Raw genomic sequence first — 17,783 nt, 5'->3', positions numbered from 1 at the left:
GATGGTCAGGGGCCTGGCGGGGTCCTGGTGTTGGCACAGAGACCCCAGTGGCCCAGTCCCCATGTGATCATGATGGGGTGGGGACAGGCAGGGCAGAAGGAGCCACAGAGAGGCCAACGGGCCCAGCAGGCCAGCAGATGGAGACGGGTTTCTGAGGAGATTTGACAGGACTTGGGGGTGCCTGCAAGAGGCAGGGCAGGGGACATGTGGCTGAGGGCTGGACGAGGGGCCAGCAAAGCCCAGAGGGACCTGAGGGGGCAGGTGGCCTCCTGGCTCCCTGGGCTGTGGGCCGAGCAGGGAGAGGGGCTCAGCCCCCCCAGGCACGCCCCGCGTGAGCCCCCGAGAGGAAGACAGCATGATTTACCACGACGGGCTATTCACACTGGCCCCCAAAAGAAGGGGCTCCTCCCAGCCAATTTCCAAGTCAGACCTGGTCAGTGACCACGGGAAGGAGGGTGAGCTTTCCAAGATGGGGCAGTGGGGAGGCTGGGGACACATTTGTTCTGGTGGATGCAGGTGGACATAGGCTCAGGGCAGATCCAGGTGGTCAGAGAGGACCCTAGAAAGGGAGTGGAGACCCCACAAAAGGAGTAGGGACCTCACAAGGGGAAGGGGACCCCCACAAGGGAAGTGATGGCCCCAGAAACAGAGTGGGGACCCCAAAAAGAGTGTAGGAGTGACAGGGGACTGAGGGGGTGCTCAGAGGAACAATCACAGAGAAGCAGGCGCCAGGTGAGCCCAGGGTTGCTATGGAAACCAGAGCCTGTAGGCTGGAGGACCTTCCGGGCCCTGCCCGAGGCTCACCCCACGCACAGATGGGGCCAGCACCATCCACCCGTTGTGTGTACATATCCCACGCTGCTTAAGAGCACGCACACCAAGTGATAAGTGCACACTGAACATGTGCACATGCACACCCAGGCTCTCACATGCATTCACGCACTCACACATGCAAACACACTCCGGCACCACCGAACACACATGCAGCATAAAGATGAATGGCAAGCACACACGTGTGCACATGCAAGCACATCCATCATGCCTGTGGACGGTGCATGCACACTCTCACTCGGCCACACGTTTGCACACCCACTTGTGCATGCACACTGCACACTGGCCCCCAGGCCAGCCCACAGCTGCCCCTCCCCCGCTTTCCCTCCCTGCCTCCTCTGCAGCTGCCCCCCTGCAGGAGGTTTCAAAAGCGGCTGTTTATACAATTTCTAGTAAAGAAATAATTATTATAATCACATTAAGCGATTTGGCTGTAAAGTTCCCGTAAAAGGGACGGCTGCTCTTATGAGGCGGGTGGGCAGACACAGGGGGTAGAGGTGGGGGGGGGTAGGGTGGGGGTGGGGGTTTGTTTTGCTTGTTTTCATCCCCTCCGCCCTGGGAAACGAAAACGGCTTCTTTTATGATGGATGGGCCCTTTTCCTGGTCCTTGACCTCCTGGGCGGATTTCTGCTGAGCTCAGCGGAAAATGCTCGGCACAGTTGCTGCTCCCACATGTGGGGGTAGGAGGGGAGCTGAGGGGAGGCTCGGGCCCTTCCCAAAAACAGAACAACAAGAACAGCAGGCAGACTCCGGGCCAGGCGGCCAGGGGCCTGGACAATGTCCTGTGAAAACAGCCAGAAAAGAGGGCTTTGCTTTGGGCACAGCAGCCACTCGCCGAGTGTTTGTGGCTTCCCTCTTGGCTTACCCCTGCCCACTTCCTCCACCGCCCCCTCCCCAGGGGCCCGCGAGAGCCAGGATGGAGCCTTCCCAGAGGCAGCTGGTCAGGGCCACAGCTCAGGCCTGGGAGGCAGGAGGCCAGGGGTCCAGGCTGGGCCCAGCAAGCTCCCACCACCCATAGCCTGAGTGCTGCAGCTCCGAGCCTGCCCAGTTGGCCTCCCCAGACCCTTCCATCCTGGGAGCCCAGTACCTTGAGAAACCTGTGTCTTCCAGGCTGCTGACCCTCCCACTCCCATGCTGCAGCCTGGGGGCCAACTCCGTTACGTAACTAGCCCCTCCAGGCCTACCTGGAGGACCCTGTGGGTGAAGAGGCCACTGGTGCAGGGGGAACGTGTCCTGGTTCCAGTGTGATGGGGTCATACTCTGGGCCCTGGACAACCCTGGCAGGGAACGAGGACTCACAGCACCATGGGGCAGCTCAGGTGTGCAGGACGCACAAGGCCAGGAGTGGGGTGGGGGCCGCGGCTCCTGCTGGCCCCAGAGCCCACCCACAGTGGCCTTCTTTCTGTGCCTCCTGCTCCCAGGCCTGAGACCCTGCTCCTGTGGGCTGAGCTTTGTGCAGGGCTCCTATAATGGGGACAGCTTCCAGTCCCAGCAGCTGGGCAGCCCAGCACCAGTGGCTTCCCAACTGCCAGAAAATTCTGAGGGCCCAGGCGCCCTTCTCCCTCCCCACTGCCTCCCCGTGGATGGAGGAGGCAGAGCAAGGAGGCCGGAGTCGGTAGGCATGCCCATAACCATGCAGTGGCCAGTGCTGAGCCACTGGGTTGCTGACCCAGCTGCCCACTGCAGGGCAGGAGTGGCCCTCGCTGACCCTCATTGCAGGGGAGGAGTGGGTGCAGAGGCAGCAAGTAGGAAGGGCCACCGGGCAGCAGCAGCTGAATATTGGTGAGGACAGTGCAGATGTGTGAGCAGACTATGCCCAGGCAGGCCCTGCCCAGCAGTGGCCAGTGTCCTGGAGTCCAGGACAGGGACAGGCCAGGATGGGGACTGGGCTTAGGGACTGGCCCTCCTAAGCTGCCCCCTGGCCTCAGCAGTGGTAGAAAAGTCCTCCCCGTGGAGGGCGGGGCTGGTGTCTAGGCTCCCAGGCTGCGTAGACACCAGCACCTGCCAGACCAGTTTCACCTGTGTGGCCCACGGCTGTCCTGGACCACGGGTCCTCGGCCAGCCACCAGAGCCACATGCTTCCATCAGGCTGAGAGGCTGCGGGCACAGCTGAAGGTGGCCCAGGAGGAGCTGGTCAGCCTGCGCCAGGAGCGACGGGGCTGGGAGGAGAGCCGAGAGGGTCTGCACAGGGAGGTCCTGGAGGCCCGCCGGGCTCTGCGTGACGAGGCCCTCGAGAAGAGTGTGCTGCAGGGCTCCAACGCCGAGCTGCGGGCCGCCGTCCGCAGGGCCGCACAGGAGGAGGCCAGGTGTGGCTCAGCCCAGGCTGCAGTGAGGGGTCTGGGCCAGACAGACAGTGGGGAGAGGCGCCAACCCCTACCCCGTCTGAGAGGCCTGCCAGGGCCAGCCCAAGCAGCAGGGAAGGGGGGTGGACATGGTCCCTGCCTTCAAGGAGTTGCCTCGCAGCCCCTTAGACAGGCCAGCCTGGCCTGTGGGAGATGGGGCCTGGCCGGGCTGCAGGAAGGCCCCTCTGAGGCACAGCAGGTTGGCGCAAGACATGAGGTCTCCAGTGGTGTGGTGAGGGCCAGAGAGGTGAGGGGCAGGCTACAGAGAGGCTGAAGAGGTGGACAGTGGACACTGGACAAGGCCCATGCTAGCAGGTGCTCGGATCTGGATGAGGCTGGGTCTTGGAACAGTGCATAGGGTCTGCACTAGGGACCGGGTCTTACTTGGGGAGGAGGTCAGGCCTGGGGTGTCCAGCCAACCTCTGGTGCTGGCTCAGTTTTAAGCGGTCCCAGGAGGAGCAAGAGCAGAAGCTGTTGGGGCTGGAGGAGGCCTGGGCAGCTGCTCATCAGGAGGCCGGGGTGCTGCGGGCCAGGCTGCAGGAGCTGGAGCAGGCCTGGGGGGACACCCGCCGGGAGCTGCAGGAAAGCCGCAGGCAGGTAGGGGTCCCCACCCTCCCCCAGGCTGCTCCCTCAGCCATCCTGGGAGGGGCTTCTTCCAGGGGCCACGCTGACCAGAGCCACATTCTAGTGATGCCCGCCCAGCTCAGAGCCCTCCGTGCCGCTGAGCTCTCTGGTCAGCGCCCCTCCCAGCCCTCCTTGTCCAGCTCCACTGGTGGTCTGCACCCAGAGAGGACTTCCAGGCGTGTGTCTGCGGAGTGGCTGAGCTCGGTTCCCAGCACCTGGTCACGGGGGGCACCAAGGCCCCTCCCAGAGCTGGACTTAGGCTGAGGCTCCCAGAATATGGTCAGCTGCCAAGAGGGAGGACACATGAGCAGAGGCAGGGAGGGGAGGCTGTGGGGCTCCTGCCCCCGCCCCAGTGCTGCCACCCTCCCAGGTGAGAATGCTGGAAGGTGAGAATCGGAGGAAGAGCCAAGAGGTGAGTGAGCTGCAGGCCCGGGGTGCACAGGACGCCCAGCGTCAGCAGCAGAGCCGGCAGGAGGCACTGGGGCTACAGAGGCAGGTGACAGAGGCCGAGGCCACCCTCCAGCAGACCCGGAAGGAGGTAGGACCTGTGCTTTTCTTGGATAGGTCTGAGGAGAGGCCAGGAAGGAGCCCGAGCAGAGAGGCGGGAGGCACCAGATGGGGGCGGGGAGGAGGCCAGAGGACCCACTTGTAGGCTGACTCCCACCTGCACCTGTGGCCTGTCCACAGCCCACCTGCTAGGTGGCTGTGCAGCCAGGGGCAGGGGGACGGATCTGAGGAAGGCCCAGTTACAGACACCTCCCTGGGCTTCCCCAGGAGCTGCGTTCTAGAAAAGGCTGTGTTTGGCCCAGATGAAGGACAGAGTTCTGAGCAGGAGGAGGCAGGGGAGCTTGAAATAGGGATGCCAGGAGCCGGTGGTGCTGAGCTCACGCTGTGCCCAGGCACACACACCCCCCACCCCACACCTGCACACAGACCCTGCCCCAGGCCCACCTGCCAGCTCTGTGTGCTGAACCAGAGGCTGCACACAGCCAGGGCTCTCCACCCTCCCAGAGCCGGAAGAGCTCCCGAGCCCCAGGGTCACTGACCACACAGGGCCCCTGGTTCAGAAAGCTGTGCGTGCCACCCACAGTCGCATTGAGCCTGGGCCCCAAGAACCCGGGGCTGACCTTCCACAGCCCACGTGACCCACCAGGTGACCTCAGTCCATCTGTGAGTCATTGTGTCCACCCAGGAAGCAGGATGAGACCAGGCCTGCTTGCCACCCTGCACCTCGGACTCAGAGGCCTGTCTGGTCCCTCCCCACCCTGCAGCCTGCACACTCCTCACTCACCCACGCAGGTGGAGAGGGCACCTGTGTGTGCAGATGCTGGCCCAGGGCTGTGCCCCGACCAGCATGGTGGGTCCTAAAGGGTCTGCAGCAGGGGCCGAGGAGCCCCCAGCAGGAGGGGTGCTGGGACCCCTGCCCACAGCTCGGGGCTTTCAGGTGGCTGCCAGCAGGACTCTCAACTGAGGGACACTCTGTGGTCTTCAGGTGCCACCTGGCTCAGGTGACCCCACCTGCCAGCTTGTGACCTGCGAGGGGGTTGAGGCCCAGAGGCCTGGGGAAGGGTCTCCCAGGGGCAGAGAGGCCTGGGTCTCCTGGCTGGTCCCCCCACATCCCTCCTGCAGGTGCTAGGCCTGCAGCAGCAGCTGGCGGAGGCAGAGGCCTCAGGGAAGGCCCGGGCACAGCAGCTGGAAGGACACCTGCACAGGAGCCAGGAGACTGAGCAGGCCCTGCGGGCCGAGGTGCACCGCGTCACCAGGAGGCTGCGGCAGGCCCGCTCCCTGGCTGACAGTCTTCAGGCTCGCCTGGACAGTGCCCATGGCCGGGTCCTTGACGTAGAGCAGGAGCTTGCCCAAGCCAAGGGTGCCAGGCGGGACGCGGAGGCCCAGCTGGACGGGCTGTGCTCCACACTTCGCCGTGGCCTGGGGCTCCGGGGTCGGAGCCCCTCCACCTCCCCAGAACGACCTGGTTCTCCCATGAAAGGTCAGTGTCCTCCTGTCCAGCTCTGTCTGTGACCTGGGCACCCCACCCCTTCCTAGGCCTCACACAACCCACACATGAGGGGGCTGGACCAGGCCCAGCAATTGGGAGCCTGTGCCCACATGTGCCCCACCCCAGCGCCCACAGCAGGAGCTTCAGGAAGAAGGGGAGGGTCCCGTTTCTGTCACCAACCCTCCCCACATCCTCTCCACTGTCACCGACGCAGGTTCCAACAGCTCCCAGGCTCCACCTGAGTGGTACAGAGCCAGCTCCCCCACCAGGGCCCATTCACCACCCCGCTGGCACCCACCTGCACCTGGAGACTGCGACTCAGAGGTCATTGATGTGGCCTCTGTGCAGGACGCACTGGGGGACCTTATGCAGAAACTTCAAGATGCCCAGCGGGAGCGGGTGAGGGGCAACTGGGGTCCTCCCCACCCACGTGGGCACACCCCCTGGGGGCCCTGGGATCAGGGAACACAGCAACTCACCCAGATGACTCTCCATCTGTGTGTCTGTCCTCAGACCCACTGAGACCCTGGCAGGGCCTTGGCAGAGGCAGAGGAAGGTGACTGCTGCCCACTGCTCCCTCCCCTGCCCCCTGGGAGACGTCTGAGTGTCTAGACGGTCCTCTGTGATCCCACTGCCCTCCAGGCCTGACCCTCACATGGCCTAGGGCCACACTGTCCCTCAGGGTGGGCCACAGAGCCCCTGGAGTTGGCCCACTGTGATGTCCCCTGGGGACAGGCACTCGCCATCCCATGCCATCCCTGAAGAACTGTCCCCGAGGCGGGGACAGGCACGGCAGGACCCCTCCCCTGAGGACACCTATGCAGTGGATGTCCAGTTGTGCTCCTGGCCCCGGGACTCCAGCAGAGCCTGCAGTCTGCCCCTTCCCAACTGGCCAGGTGGCAGGGTGGGCTCGGGACCCTGGTGGCTGACAAGTGGGAGAGGCCGACGACAGTCCCAGGGCTGCCGGGCCCCAGCAGTCCTTCAGGCCCACTGCCCACTGACACCAGACCAGGGCCAGGTCCCATTCCTCCCAGCCCTGGCTCCCTTCACACTGCCCACAGGCTGTGTCCAGCCCCTGCCAGCTCCTACTCTGCCCAGCCCTCCCTCCGGCCACTCGGGGCCCTCCCAGGCCAGCAGCTCATCCAACCACCAGGCCTGACCTTCCCTGCAGCCCACAGCCCACACTGTCCACTGCCCTGCCCTACTACAGCTGCCCTCCTGACACCCCAGCCTGCTAGTGGACACCTCTGCCCTCCACTTGCCCTCCAGGCTGTCCTGCTGACCTTAGTTCCTCTGCCCAGGATGAGGCCCATGTCCAGGTGCGGAGCATGAGCAGCCGGCGGCACAGGGTGGAGAGCGAACTTGCCCAAGCCCAGAGCCACCTGGGGCAGCTGCAGAGGGCCCTGGCAGAGGCAGAGGAAGGTGACTGCTGCCCACTGCTCCCTCCCCTGGCCCCTGGGAGCCGTCTGAGAGCAGCTCCAGGGGGGCGGGTGGCCCCCGAGCCGCCCTGGGCCTGGCCAGCGCCCGCTCCCTCACGGAGGCAACCCCAGCACGGGGGCAGTCCCGAGACTCTGAGGCTCTGCAGGTCAGGCCTAGCCCCTCTCCTGTGACTCCCACCCCGGGTCTGGGCCCTGGCTGTGCCCACTACCTGGCCCTCTTCCCAGATAACCACACATGGGTCCCCCACTTGGACTCTGCCTCCTCTAGCCTCCTCAGAAGGGTCCCCACCCAGCCCTTACAAGCATGACACTGACTGCCCCCCTGAAGTGTCGGCCAGGAGGGCAGCCTGGGCTCCGGGAGAGTCAGCCACAGGAATGTTGGTGGGGGCGGGGAGGGGCAATGGCGGTGGGAGGACCCCGGAGCCTGAAGGAGAGGAAATGAGGGCCATCGCCAGGACCTGAACTCTATGGAGGAGCCAGTCACAGGTCCTCCGAGCTTCGTCTGCAGCCTGTGAACTGGGGGGGCAGTCCTGGGAGTGTGATCCCCTGGCAGCCTGCAGGCCTTGGGAGTCCCCGCCATCTGGTTCCCCAGGTCGGCACCGGGCAGAAGGTGCTCTGAGCAGCACCCGGGCAGCAGGGGCCCTGCAGAAGGAGGCGCTCCGGAGGCTGGAGACCGAGCACCTGTCCAGCTTGCGGGCGGCCAGCCAGGAGAGGCGGCGGCTACAGGTAGGCAGGCAGCGGGACAGGGAGGGAGGTAGGGGGCTATAAGAGCTTCGAGTGTCAGGCCAGAGGTCAGTGGCTGGACCAGAGTCCCTGTGGGAATGGGGCACAGGCACACTAGAGAGTCACTGGCACTCAGACCCCAGGCTGAGCCACCCCTGGAAGAGCTGCGGGGGCTGTCCCGGCCCCTGCTCTCTGTACCGAGGGCACACGCTGTCAGGGGCCACCCTTCCCTCTGGCCACACTGGCAGGCCTGGGGAACCCTGGCCAGCCACGGGGCTCCTCTTGGGTCGTGTTCCGGCTGCTGCAGGACAGCCTTTCGTGCCGTGCTGCTCAGACACAGAAGGGGTTGAAGGATTCAGGTAAACGTCCCACCACGCCAGGCCACATGCTATGGTCTCAGGTGAGGGCAAGGGGCCAGGCCTGGGGGACAGCCGCTGGCCCAGGCAATGGCTGTGTCCGGCTGTCTTGTGCCCATGGCTGCCTGGGCACTCCCAGGTCTCATGGTCTGGCTCTGCACTTAATGACTCTGTGGAGTCCCTCCCTCTCGTGGGAATGGGCACAGGGCGCTTCCTCACCCAGGCTTCTGTGGTACGACAGGTCCCCTGTGCTGGCTCGCTGCTCCCGTCCCTCCTCCTCCCTCCTCCCTCTCCCTCCTCCCTCCTCTCTCTCCTCCCTCTCCCTCCTCCTCCCTCCTCCCTCCTCTCTCTCCTCCCTCTCCCTCCTCCTCCCTCCTCCCCTCCCCCTCCTCCCTCTCCCCCCTCCTCCCTCTCCCTCCCCCCTCCTCCCTCTCCCTCCTCCCTCCTCTCTCTCCTCCCTCTCCCTCCTCCTCCCTCCTCCCTCTCCCTCCCCCCCTCCTCCCTCTCCCTCCTCCCTCCTCTCTCTCCTCCCTCTCCCTCCTCCTCCCTCCTCCTCCCTCCTCCCTCCTCTCTCTCCTCCCTCTCCCTCCTCCTCCCTCCTCCCCTCCCCCTCCTCCCTCTCCCCCCTCCTCCCTCTCCCTCCCCCCCTCCTCCCTCTCCCTCTCCTCCCTCCTCCTCTCTCCTCCCTCTCCCTCCTCCTCCCTCCTCCCTCCTTCCTCTCCCTCCTCCCTCCTTCCTCTCCCCCTCCCTCCTCCTCCCTCTCCTCCCTCCTCCCTCTCCTCCCTCCTCCCTCTCCCTCCCCCTCCCTCTCCTCCCTCCTCCCTCTCCCTCCTCCTCCCTCTCCCCCCTCCTCCCTCTCCCCCTCCTCCCTCTCCCCCCTCCTCCCTCCTCTCTCCTCCCTCCTCCCTCTCCCCCCTCCTCCCTCCTCTCTCCTCCCTCCTCCCTCTCCCCCTCCTCCCTCCTCCCTCTCCCTCCTCCTCCCTCCTCCCTCTCCTCCCTCCTCCCTCTCCCTCCTCCTCCCTCTCCCCCTCCTCCCTCCTCTCTCTCATCCCTCCTCCCTCTCCCTCCTCCTCCCTCTTCCCTCTCCTCCCTCTTCCCTCCTCTCTCTCCTCCCTCCTCCCTCTCCCTCTCCCTCTCCCTCCGGTGATGGCCCACAGGCCTCCTTCTCTCTGTCTTGGTCAACTCTGGGGTCCAGGCATCTGACAGGCTGAGAGCATTGTCTTTCAGTGTTAGTGTGACCTGCTGTGCTGCTATGCTCAGGGATCCTGGCTGGGCCAGGGACCCTTCCCACGCCCCTCTCTGGCTGTGTCCTAGGGGCGGAAGGCTGTTGTTCCTAGGAGAACTTCCTGCAGACCATCCCTCGGGAGGCCCTGTGCCCCCTGCCCGCCCCCTCTGAGTGCAGAGTTCTGAACCCCACCCCATGGTGCTGCAGACCCGGGCTCTCTGCCCACTGCAGCCCACACTCCGTGCAGTCCCTCCCGACCGCTGAGCACCTGCTCCCCCTGGGTCCACAATCAGGAGCTGGCCTGGCCCAGGGGCCCTCAGCAGGGCCTCCTGCCAGCTGAGTCTTGGGCTCACCTGACCTCTGGGCAGGGTCCCTGAACCATCCGGGTGTTGGCGAAGTCTGCTTCCTTGAGGTTCTGGGACTCAGCTCCTGGGTGAGGGCTTCTGGGCCTCTCCTGGCCGTGTCACCAGCTGGTCCCCAGGTTGAGTCCCGGCACACCCGACACCCACTGTCCCTGTTCCTCATAAGCCCAGAGGCTGGTGTGAGAAGAGGCTCCACTCTCTCCCTGGCTAATTTGGCAACAGACGGCAGCCTTACCTGCCCCAGGGGTCTGTGTCGAGGGACCTCATGTGACCTCAGCATCACACCAGGATCACGCCCTGCCGCAGGGCCCTGGCTCCAGCTCAGCCCGGCAGCTGGGCTTCAGGCCTGGGGACACAGGTGGGCAGAGCTGCCCCCCAGGACCAGGCTCAGGATTTGCCCTCTGCCTCCCACTGAGTGGGCCCAGGGGACGTGGCGTGTGGGTTCTGGACCTCCCTCTCCCGTGCCCTTTTCAGAGTGGGATCCAGAGGCCCATTTTTCTTTGAAACTTAAAAATGTCACCAGCTGTTGGTTTCTTCTTTTCTTCCTGTGACTTCTGCTGTCTGTGGTGAGCCCTGGTGTTTCCAGTGCCTCCACTTCACAAGCCTCTCCTCCTCCTCCTCCTCCTCCTCCTCCGGGCTTCGCACTGGGATTCTCAGCCTCAGAGACCAGAGGCCTCGCCGGTCCTCCCGGCTGGCCCGATTGCTGGTCTCTAAGTGGCTGCTTAGTGTTTCCCTCAGGGGTCTCCCGGGAGCCCCCTGAGAACCCCAGAGCCAGTTCTGACAACGACTCTCCTTTCTACCAGGGTGCTCCCTCTTGGGTGCTACGTGTCCCTTGGGTGTCCTTAAGGAAGAAGGATCTGCTGAGTGCCAGATGAACTGGGGGTGGACCTGCAGGGACTAGAATTGCCCCTGTCCTGACGTCGGCCCAAAGGAAAGGCAAAGAGGGGTTCTAAGCTCTGAGGCGTGGGGAGCAGTGCGGCCCACATGGAGCAGCCCACCCCAGCCAGAGTGAGGGGCTCAGCTGTGGAGCACCTCCCTCTCCCATGCTCCTGGCCCCTCACCTGCTGCCCCCAGCCTCATCCTCCTGAGCCAGGCTCCAGGGTCCTGGGGCTGCCCTTGGGGTCTCCTCAGCTGGAACAGAACCTGCTCTGGGCACTTGCTCTCTGCTCCACGTGGAATTCACTCATTTTCTTCGTGACGTATGCAACCACATTTGTAGATGGCACTTTTATGATTCTGGCAAGTACCATGTTCACTGCTCGGGGGCAGTTAGTTCCAGTGCCCCCAGGACCCCCTGAAGCCCTGCTCTGCAGCTGCAAGGGGGTCTGCCAATGGTTGTGACCTGCTGAGCATTGTGGTGGCCTCAGAGAGGAGCTCAGCCCCTTCGCCGAGTCACCGGGGACCCCACGGTTTGACAGAGGCCCAGGCAGAGGGCCCGAGGGTTCACTCCCTGCCCAGCACTGCCCGAGGCCGCGTGGCTATGGGACTCTGCCAGAGCAGGCCGGGTGCCCTCCTGGCTCTGCCACACCCTGGGCAGCCGTCCTCTGGAGCAAGCTCTGCATTTACACAGATTCTTTCACTTTCACGACTGGTCCCCGCTCACCAGCCCCCACCCCCTTTCACAGGAACCAATGTGTTTGTCAAGAAAAAGTTAATTAAAAACATATTTTCCTAATTAAATGGCAGGCTGTGCTGTGCACACAGTACGGCTCTTGTTGGAGAGAGACCCTCCCCGTTCCCAGGGCTACCCTGGAACCCAGCAGAACAACAGCACACAGCCAAGCCCACAGCGTGGGGACATGCCGGGCGCAGCACCCGGCTGCCCACAGCTGGCCGGGCCTCTGATCAGGGCCATGCCTGGAACCTGCCCAGCACTGCCCACACACACCCTGCTTATGGCCCGGGGAGAGGCCACAGCACTACCTGCAGGCTGCAGCCACATGGCTCACAGCTCCTTGACTCCTGCCCAGCTCTCCTCCCTCCCTGTGCCCGAGCACGCCACAGCCAGCCCAGCAGCCCTTCACGTCCCCCGGTACCAGCCCTGCTCACTGCCCTGCTGCGGGCTGACTGAGCCTCAGCCTGCCTTCCAGGCCCTGGCTGTGGACACTGGCCCACAGGTGGAGTCCATCACTGCCTGCCTGAGTCCACGGCCACAGATCTCTCTGTGCCAAGGCCACGTCTGCCTTTGTAGTCACCTGGACAGTCCCCGGGAGAGGAACTGAGTCCCTTAGGGCTGGACTGCACTGCGGCCCTGCTCCTGAGGAACCTTGGCTCCCCGCCACCCCTTCCCGCACTGCTCCACCTTATCTCCTGTGGGGACGAGGGCTCAGGCATGCCCGCATCACCTGGCACCTCGTGTGGGTCCCACCAGCTCCTCCTGCCCAGGTTGGGTGGTCTCTCTTCCTCTGACCCCCCCCCCCCAGGGCACCTGCTTCCTTGGCCTTGCCAGAGCCACTCTGCCCTCTTTCCTGGGGATCCTCCTGATTCCTCGTGTGGGATGACTGTGGTTGCTGTGTGACCGTAGGTTTTTTAATATGAATTCTTTCCCCTTTTGCCACTTTTCCAGGATTTTTGCTTTTCCTTCTGCCTTAACTCAGGGTCACTGAAAGGGACACGGTGGAAGCCTGGCTGGGTGGCTTCCCGCCCTCGGCAGTACGGTCTCCCCTCCTGTCCCGGCCTGCCCTTGTCCGTAGGCTGGCTGCTAGTCTGCCTTGGTCTGGGCTATTTGCTGTGGTTTATTTAGAGGGAACTGGGCCCACTGATTGCAGTTTATAGGGAAGAAGAGATGTTGGAAATCTTCCAAGAAAGTTTTCAGGCAGAATATTAGGGCTGGCCACGGCGAGTCCAGAGGACGGCTGCTGCAGAGCGGGCAAAGATGCAGGCAGACAGGCAGAGGCCAGGGGTGACCAGGACTCCTTAGACCCCCAGAGGCCACAGCCTCCCACCGTGCCAGGTGAGGACTCCTGTTCTGTAGCTGGGCTCAGGGCAAAGGCAGGGGCTCACCCATGGTGGGAGCCTGGGGACACTGGCCCGGGCCACTGACAAGACCCTAGGACAGGTCTGGGTGTTGGTGGCCCAGCTTCTGCATGTTGGTAAAGGACCTTCAAGGAGACCTCTGTCTCCTCTGCTGGCATTGAGACTGTCTCTAGCTTCATGAGCAAGGCCTTCTACAGAGACCCCAGCCTCCCCCAGTGGTCCTCCCATCTTTCTTTGGTCCCTAGAAGAACCCTGGGAGGTGTATCACGACATGGAAGACTGGGGACAGCCTGTGCCCTAGCCTGGCTCTTCCCTGCCAGGATCCCTGGGTGGGAGTAAGAGCCCCGGGTCCCGGCACTTGGCTCTGGGGAGAAGCAGGTGTCGTGGCCAGGCACATGGGCCACTGTGGAAGGTGTGCTGGGATGCAGTGGACACAGAGGCCATCGTGGGTGTCACATGAATGGTGAGGGTTTGGGCAGGGTGAAGGCAGAGGGGCTGGGAATGGAGCATGGGGTGGGGAGTGGGTGCCGGGGAAGCAGGAAGGAGTCATGCGCCATCCTGGTTCCTCAGCTGCCTGGGGCCGGCTGTGTCCCTGCTGCCTGTGGGGTAGAGAGGGATGGGGGCTGCAGGTGGGCTTGGCAGGGCAAGAGCTGAGGCAGGGAACCCTCCTCAGGGTAAGAAGGCAGAGCAAGGGGTGGGATGGGGGCAGAGGCTCAGCCAGACAAGCTCCATCAGGCTCAGGAGCGCTGCTGCTCTCCTCCGAGGTCAGGGACACTACAGGCTGAACCAGGGAGAGCTACTGCAGATGAGTCTTCTGAGAGCACGCGGAGCCCAGATGCCGGCCCAGGCAGAGCCAACAGGGCCAGCTGGCCAGGCTTCCTCCAGGTTCCCTGGCCACACCAACCACCTACTCAGCAGGTGCCATGGTCCTTGACCCTGCTCCTGCTGTTTACCGTTCCAGCATTCAGACCTGCAGGGGCACAGGGCAGATGCACTCGCACCCATTCCCTGGGGTGTCCCCCCCATGTTTCCAGGTGGGTCCTGTGTCTCCCTCCCTCCAGGAGCAAGTGGCCACACTGCAGCAGGCCTTGGGGGGAAGCAGGAAGGGCCTGGAAGAGAAGGGGAGGCTGCTGGAGGCGCAGCTGGCTGGTCTGCGAAGCAGGTGCCAGGAGGGATCCCTGGAGCCCCTGCGACAGGTGAGGCCCAGCAGGGAGAGTAGGCCCTCACCAGGAGGCAGCAAACCCCTCACCGGACTGCAGGCCGCACCTCCTCGGTCCTGCGCAGGAGGGAGGAGCCTGGGCTGGTGACCCGGATGGCATCCGATGCCCAGGTGACAGGTGGGGAAACCGAGTCTGGAGGGAGTTGGAGGGCTGCTTCTCTTGCCCCACAGTAAGCAAGCACCCTCCGACAAAGGGGTCAGCCATGGACGCACGGTGTGCGGGGAGGGGGGGCGTGGGCATAAACTGAGGCCAAGCCCAGGGCCAGCGTCAAACAGAATGCCCAGCTCTTAGAAGCCTGGGACTCCCCGTTCCGGGCCCTGGCGTCAGTAGCCTCTTCCGCCCAGGTGCTCCGGAGGCGGCCGCGCGGGAGGCAGGCGGCACAGCGTGCAGAGCGGCGCGCCCTGCGGGAGCAGACCACAGCGCTGCGCACCGAGCGGGCCCGCCTGCAGGGGGAGCTCGCGGCGCTGCGCGCGCGCCGGGCGCAGGTACCTAGTGCCCACGGGGTGAGGGTTCCCTGGCGAGGTGCGGGGTGCCGCAAGCCCTGGGAGGTCCGCGGAGACCTCCGGGGAGGCCGTGAAGGGTGTTGGTCCCGCCGGCCTCTGTGTCTCATCTGCTGATGGGGACGGCACCAACTTAGGGAGTGGCCCCTCTGGGGGTGTCGCCCTTGCCCTGCCTTGGCTCTCTGGGGGACACACCAGGGGTCATGGCAGTTCCCCTAGGCTTGTGCCTCAGCTCTGCCCAAACCTGTGACCAGCACACCACCCCCTCGGCTGTTGATGGTGGAATGGCTCCTGCCTCAGGGGCCACAGGGACCAGGCAGAGCCAGCCCAGGTGTGCTTCATAAGCCTGGCTGCAGGCCCAGCCCCTCTTAGGGCACTCAGAGAGGGGACCACTGCCCTCCTCTGGGTCCCATCAGACATGCCAGCCTGCACCACAAGACCTGGAGAGCTCAGGCGGACCAGGGGTGTTGCTGGTCACCACCCAGCTGACCTCCGTCACACAGGCCTGATCAGACAGTCTTTGTCCCCACCATTTGTGCTACTGAGGCACTGCGGAAGCCGGAGGGTCATGCCGTCCACCAGGCTGACCTGGCCAACGCACTGGGCCAGGGTGTAGGCCCGTGTGGGATGGACAGGGGGTCCAGAGCAGGCTGCTAGGGGGAGGCAGTGCATGGGATGGGGAGGGAGGGGGGCACTTGTGGGACAGGACACCAGACCCCTGTCAAAGTGAGAAAGCCAGGGCAGCCCTTCTCCACACAGCCTGCCAAGGGGCAGAGGCCAGTGGCCAGGACAGTCAGGGTTGCCCACACAGAGGGCCACCTGCCCTTCCATGAAGGAGGCACAGCCAGCAAGGCCCAGTCGGGATCCTGCCGCTCTTGCGGATGGGAGGGCCCAGCCCAGGCTGTGGATCTGGGGAGTCTCCTCGGGTGCCGTGGGGTCAGGGTGGAGCTACGTCCAGCCAGGCTACGGTGGTGCCTGGGGGCAGCAAAGCCAGCTGTGGGCATTGTGCCGGCTGCGGGTCCCCAGGGCTGGGGTGGGGGAAGAAAGGAACAGCTAATGAGTTCCAGGAGGTCAGCTGAGAGGGGCCCACAAACCCATAAAACCTTTACTGGCGTCTCAGGAGGGGAAACCCGGATGTGGCCATGTGTTTGTGTTGGACTCCACTTTTCTCTTCTCTTTACAACATGCACTTCCAGGGCTGTTACTAGATTTTTAAAGAAACAGCTTTCTTTTTCTATCAGGGAGGACTGTCTTCCTCAGTCCTGAGGAAATGGAGGGCTGTTCGTATAGAGCTTTAGCTACTGCCCTCTGGCAGACCACCCCCCAGATCCCAGGGTCCTTGAGAGACCCCCAGCTCCACCCCCAACTCTGCCCCACACTGAAGGGAGGGCCTGGGGCCCCTGCCAGGCATGTGGGCCAGCAGGCAGTCCTGCAGGAGCAGTGGGCCTGTCCCCCCACTCCTGCCCTGTCCTGGCCAGCAAGCGTTTGAGGTCAGGGCTTTGGGGAGCAACATCCCGGGATCCCTTCCTTCATAGCAGTACCAGGAGGGTGTCCAGGACCCTCTTCTGCTGCTGCCCTCCCCACCAGTGAGAGAATCTCTAGACTCCACGGCTTCCCTACCGGGGCAAAGTGGCCCACCCACCTTCATATGGAAGATGACTCCTAACCGTCAACCTGCAGGAGTTCCTCCTGCCCCACTCCCATGTGGGTGGCTAAGAGGCCTCTGCTGGGGCAGCTGCAGCCCAAGAGACGGCAGCATGGGATGGGGATGCTGAGGTTTGTGCCCCAGCTCCAGGGTGTACCTGCGTGGCCTTCCGGGTCAAGTGCCTACAGAGGCCATGGGTATGTGAGGACCCCAGCTCAGGAGGCCTGGGGTGTCCTGGGAAGGAACTGGGGCAGAGGTCTCAACAGGGACTCAGCAGCGTGGGGACTGGGCCCTGTTCTTAAGCTACTCTGGCTACAGATGTCAGTGGTGACAGAGGTGGGGAACAGTGCCCTGGCCAGAGGTGTCCTCCTGCTCCCCAAAGGAAAGCTGGCCTGACCTCACATCCCAACCAGGAGGCCACTACACCCTACCACCAGCTCTGCACCCTCCCTGCAGACCGTGTGGGAGACACTGAGGGGGAGAGGGACGTGGCGAGGCTGGGGGCTGAGAAGCAGAAGCTGCGGCAGTCCCTGCTCAGCCTGCACCAGGAGCTAGACTGGACCCTAAGGCAGAACCAGCAGCAGCAGGGGAGCTGCATCATTGGGGTCCTGTGCACTGCAGCCTTGGGGTGAGCCTGGGGTGGGCTCCGGGCCCGTCTCTGGCCTGGATGCACTGGATGCACCCATGCGGGAAAGCTGCACTGGCTCTTGCACATGACAGAGGCAGAGTCGAAACCCAGACCACAGTGGGGCCACCTGGATCAGACCGAGGTCCCAGACAGAGCTGGAGCCAGAACCGAAGGCTCCAGGGGCCCCGTTAGTGTCCTTTCTAGGTCCCCTGCTCTCCTGAAGTATCAAAAGTCCCCTTGGGAAGGCTGCGACCTCTGTGAGCCAAGCCTGGCTTTACAGAGCGGGCTGGGCCCGGGCCCAGGACCTGACACCCATGTGGACCTTGGGGCCTTGAGCCTCCCCATCCCTCAACCTTGGATGCCCTTAGGACCTGCCACCTGGCCAAGAGGAAACTGGGCTGCCCTGAGGCCGAGCCAGTGGTCAGGACCCCAGACCTGTGGGCTGAATGTGTGCTACACCAAGTCTGCTGGGGTCCTGGGCCAGGGCCAGCACCCTGTGCAGGACAGTGAGGCCAACAAAGGCCCAGGGGCCCCGAAGGAAGGGTGGGACCCCCCATCAGGCCTTGTCTCTGGATTCGGGCAGCCCTCCAGCAGGCAGACGCAGCACCCCGTGTCCTCACTGCAGGCCCAGGTGGCTGAACTGCAGCTGCATGAGCCGGCTACGGAGGCAGAGAGGCTGCATGGGGCCCAGCTCCCGGCCACAGAGGCCCTGGAATCCCGGGAAGAGACCCACCGGCCACAGGTGAAGCTGCTAGATGAGCAGGCGGGGCCTGGCCCAGCCTCCTGGAGAGTGGAAGGATGGGAGGAAAGCATCTTGTAGCAGCACCCTGCAGGGGTGACCGCATGGCCTCCACGTGAAGCTTCCACTCCACGGCTCTGTCCTTCCACCTTCTCAAGAGGCAGAGCTGTGGTTGAC

The 17,783-nt window shown here is 64.2% G+C and overlaps 1 protein-coding gene across 8 annotated transcripts in view; it reads left to right on the top strand.

The window, feature by feature from the left end:
- Window positions 1-17,783, top strand: part of Crocc2 (ciliary rootlet coiled-coil, rootletin family member 2) — a 59,171-nt gene that overhangs the window by 38,908 nt on the left and 2,480 nt on the right. For 4 of the 8 annotated variants that reach the window (XM_046426743.2, XM_046426744.2, XM_046426742.2 and 1 more), the window contains 10 exons: window positions 2,920-3,137; window positions 3,611-3,770; window positions 4,168-4,335; window positions 5,427-5,784; window positions 6,008-6,192; window positions 7,095-7,215; window positions 7,825-7,958; window positions 13,909-14,070; window positions 14,439-14,579; window positions 17,493-17,609. In XM_046426743.2, the coding sequence (XP_046282699.1) occupies window positions 2,920-3,137; window positions 3,611-3,770; window positions 4,168-4,335; window positions 5,427-5,784; window positions 6,008-6,192; window positions 7,095-7,215; window positions 7,825-7,958; window positions 13,909-14,070; window positions 14,439-14,579; window positions 17,493-17,609 (1,764 nt within the window). Of the gene's footprint in view, window positions 1-2,919; window positions 3,138-3,610; window positions 3,771-4,167; window positions 4,336-5,426; window positions 5,785-6,007; window positions 6,193-7,062; window positions 7,216-7,824; window positions 7,959-10,701; window positions 12,451-13,908; window positions 14,071-14,438; window positions 14,580-17,492; window positions 17,610-17,783 lie in introns of those variants that run through there. The other 4 variants (XM_046426745.2, XM_046426748.2, XM_046426751.2 and 1 more) reach the window with 4 other exon arrangements.

This window comes from Marmota monax, unplaced genomic scaffold (assembly GCF_021218885.2).
Source record: "Marmota monax isolate L192 unplaced genomic scaffold, Marmota_monax_Labrador192_F-V1.1 WCK01_AAM20220418_F8-fsc00298, whole genome shotgun sequence".
NCBI lineage: Eukaryota > Metazoa > Chordata > Mammalia > Rodentia > Sciuridae > Marmota > Marmota monax.
This window is presented reverse-complemented; position numbering and strand designations above follow the sequence as displayed.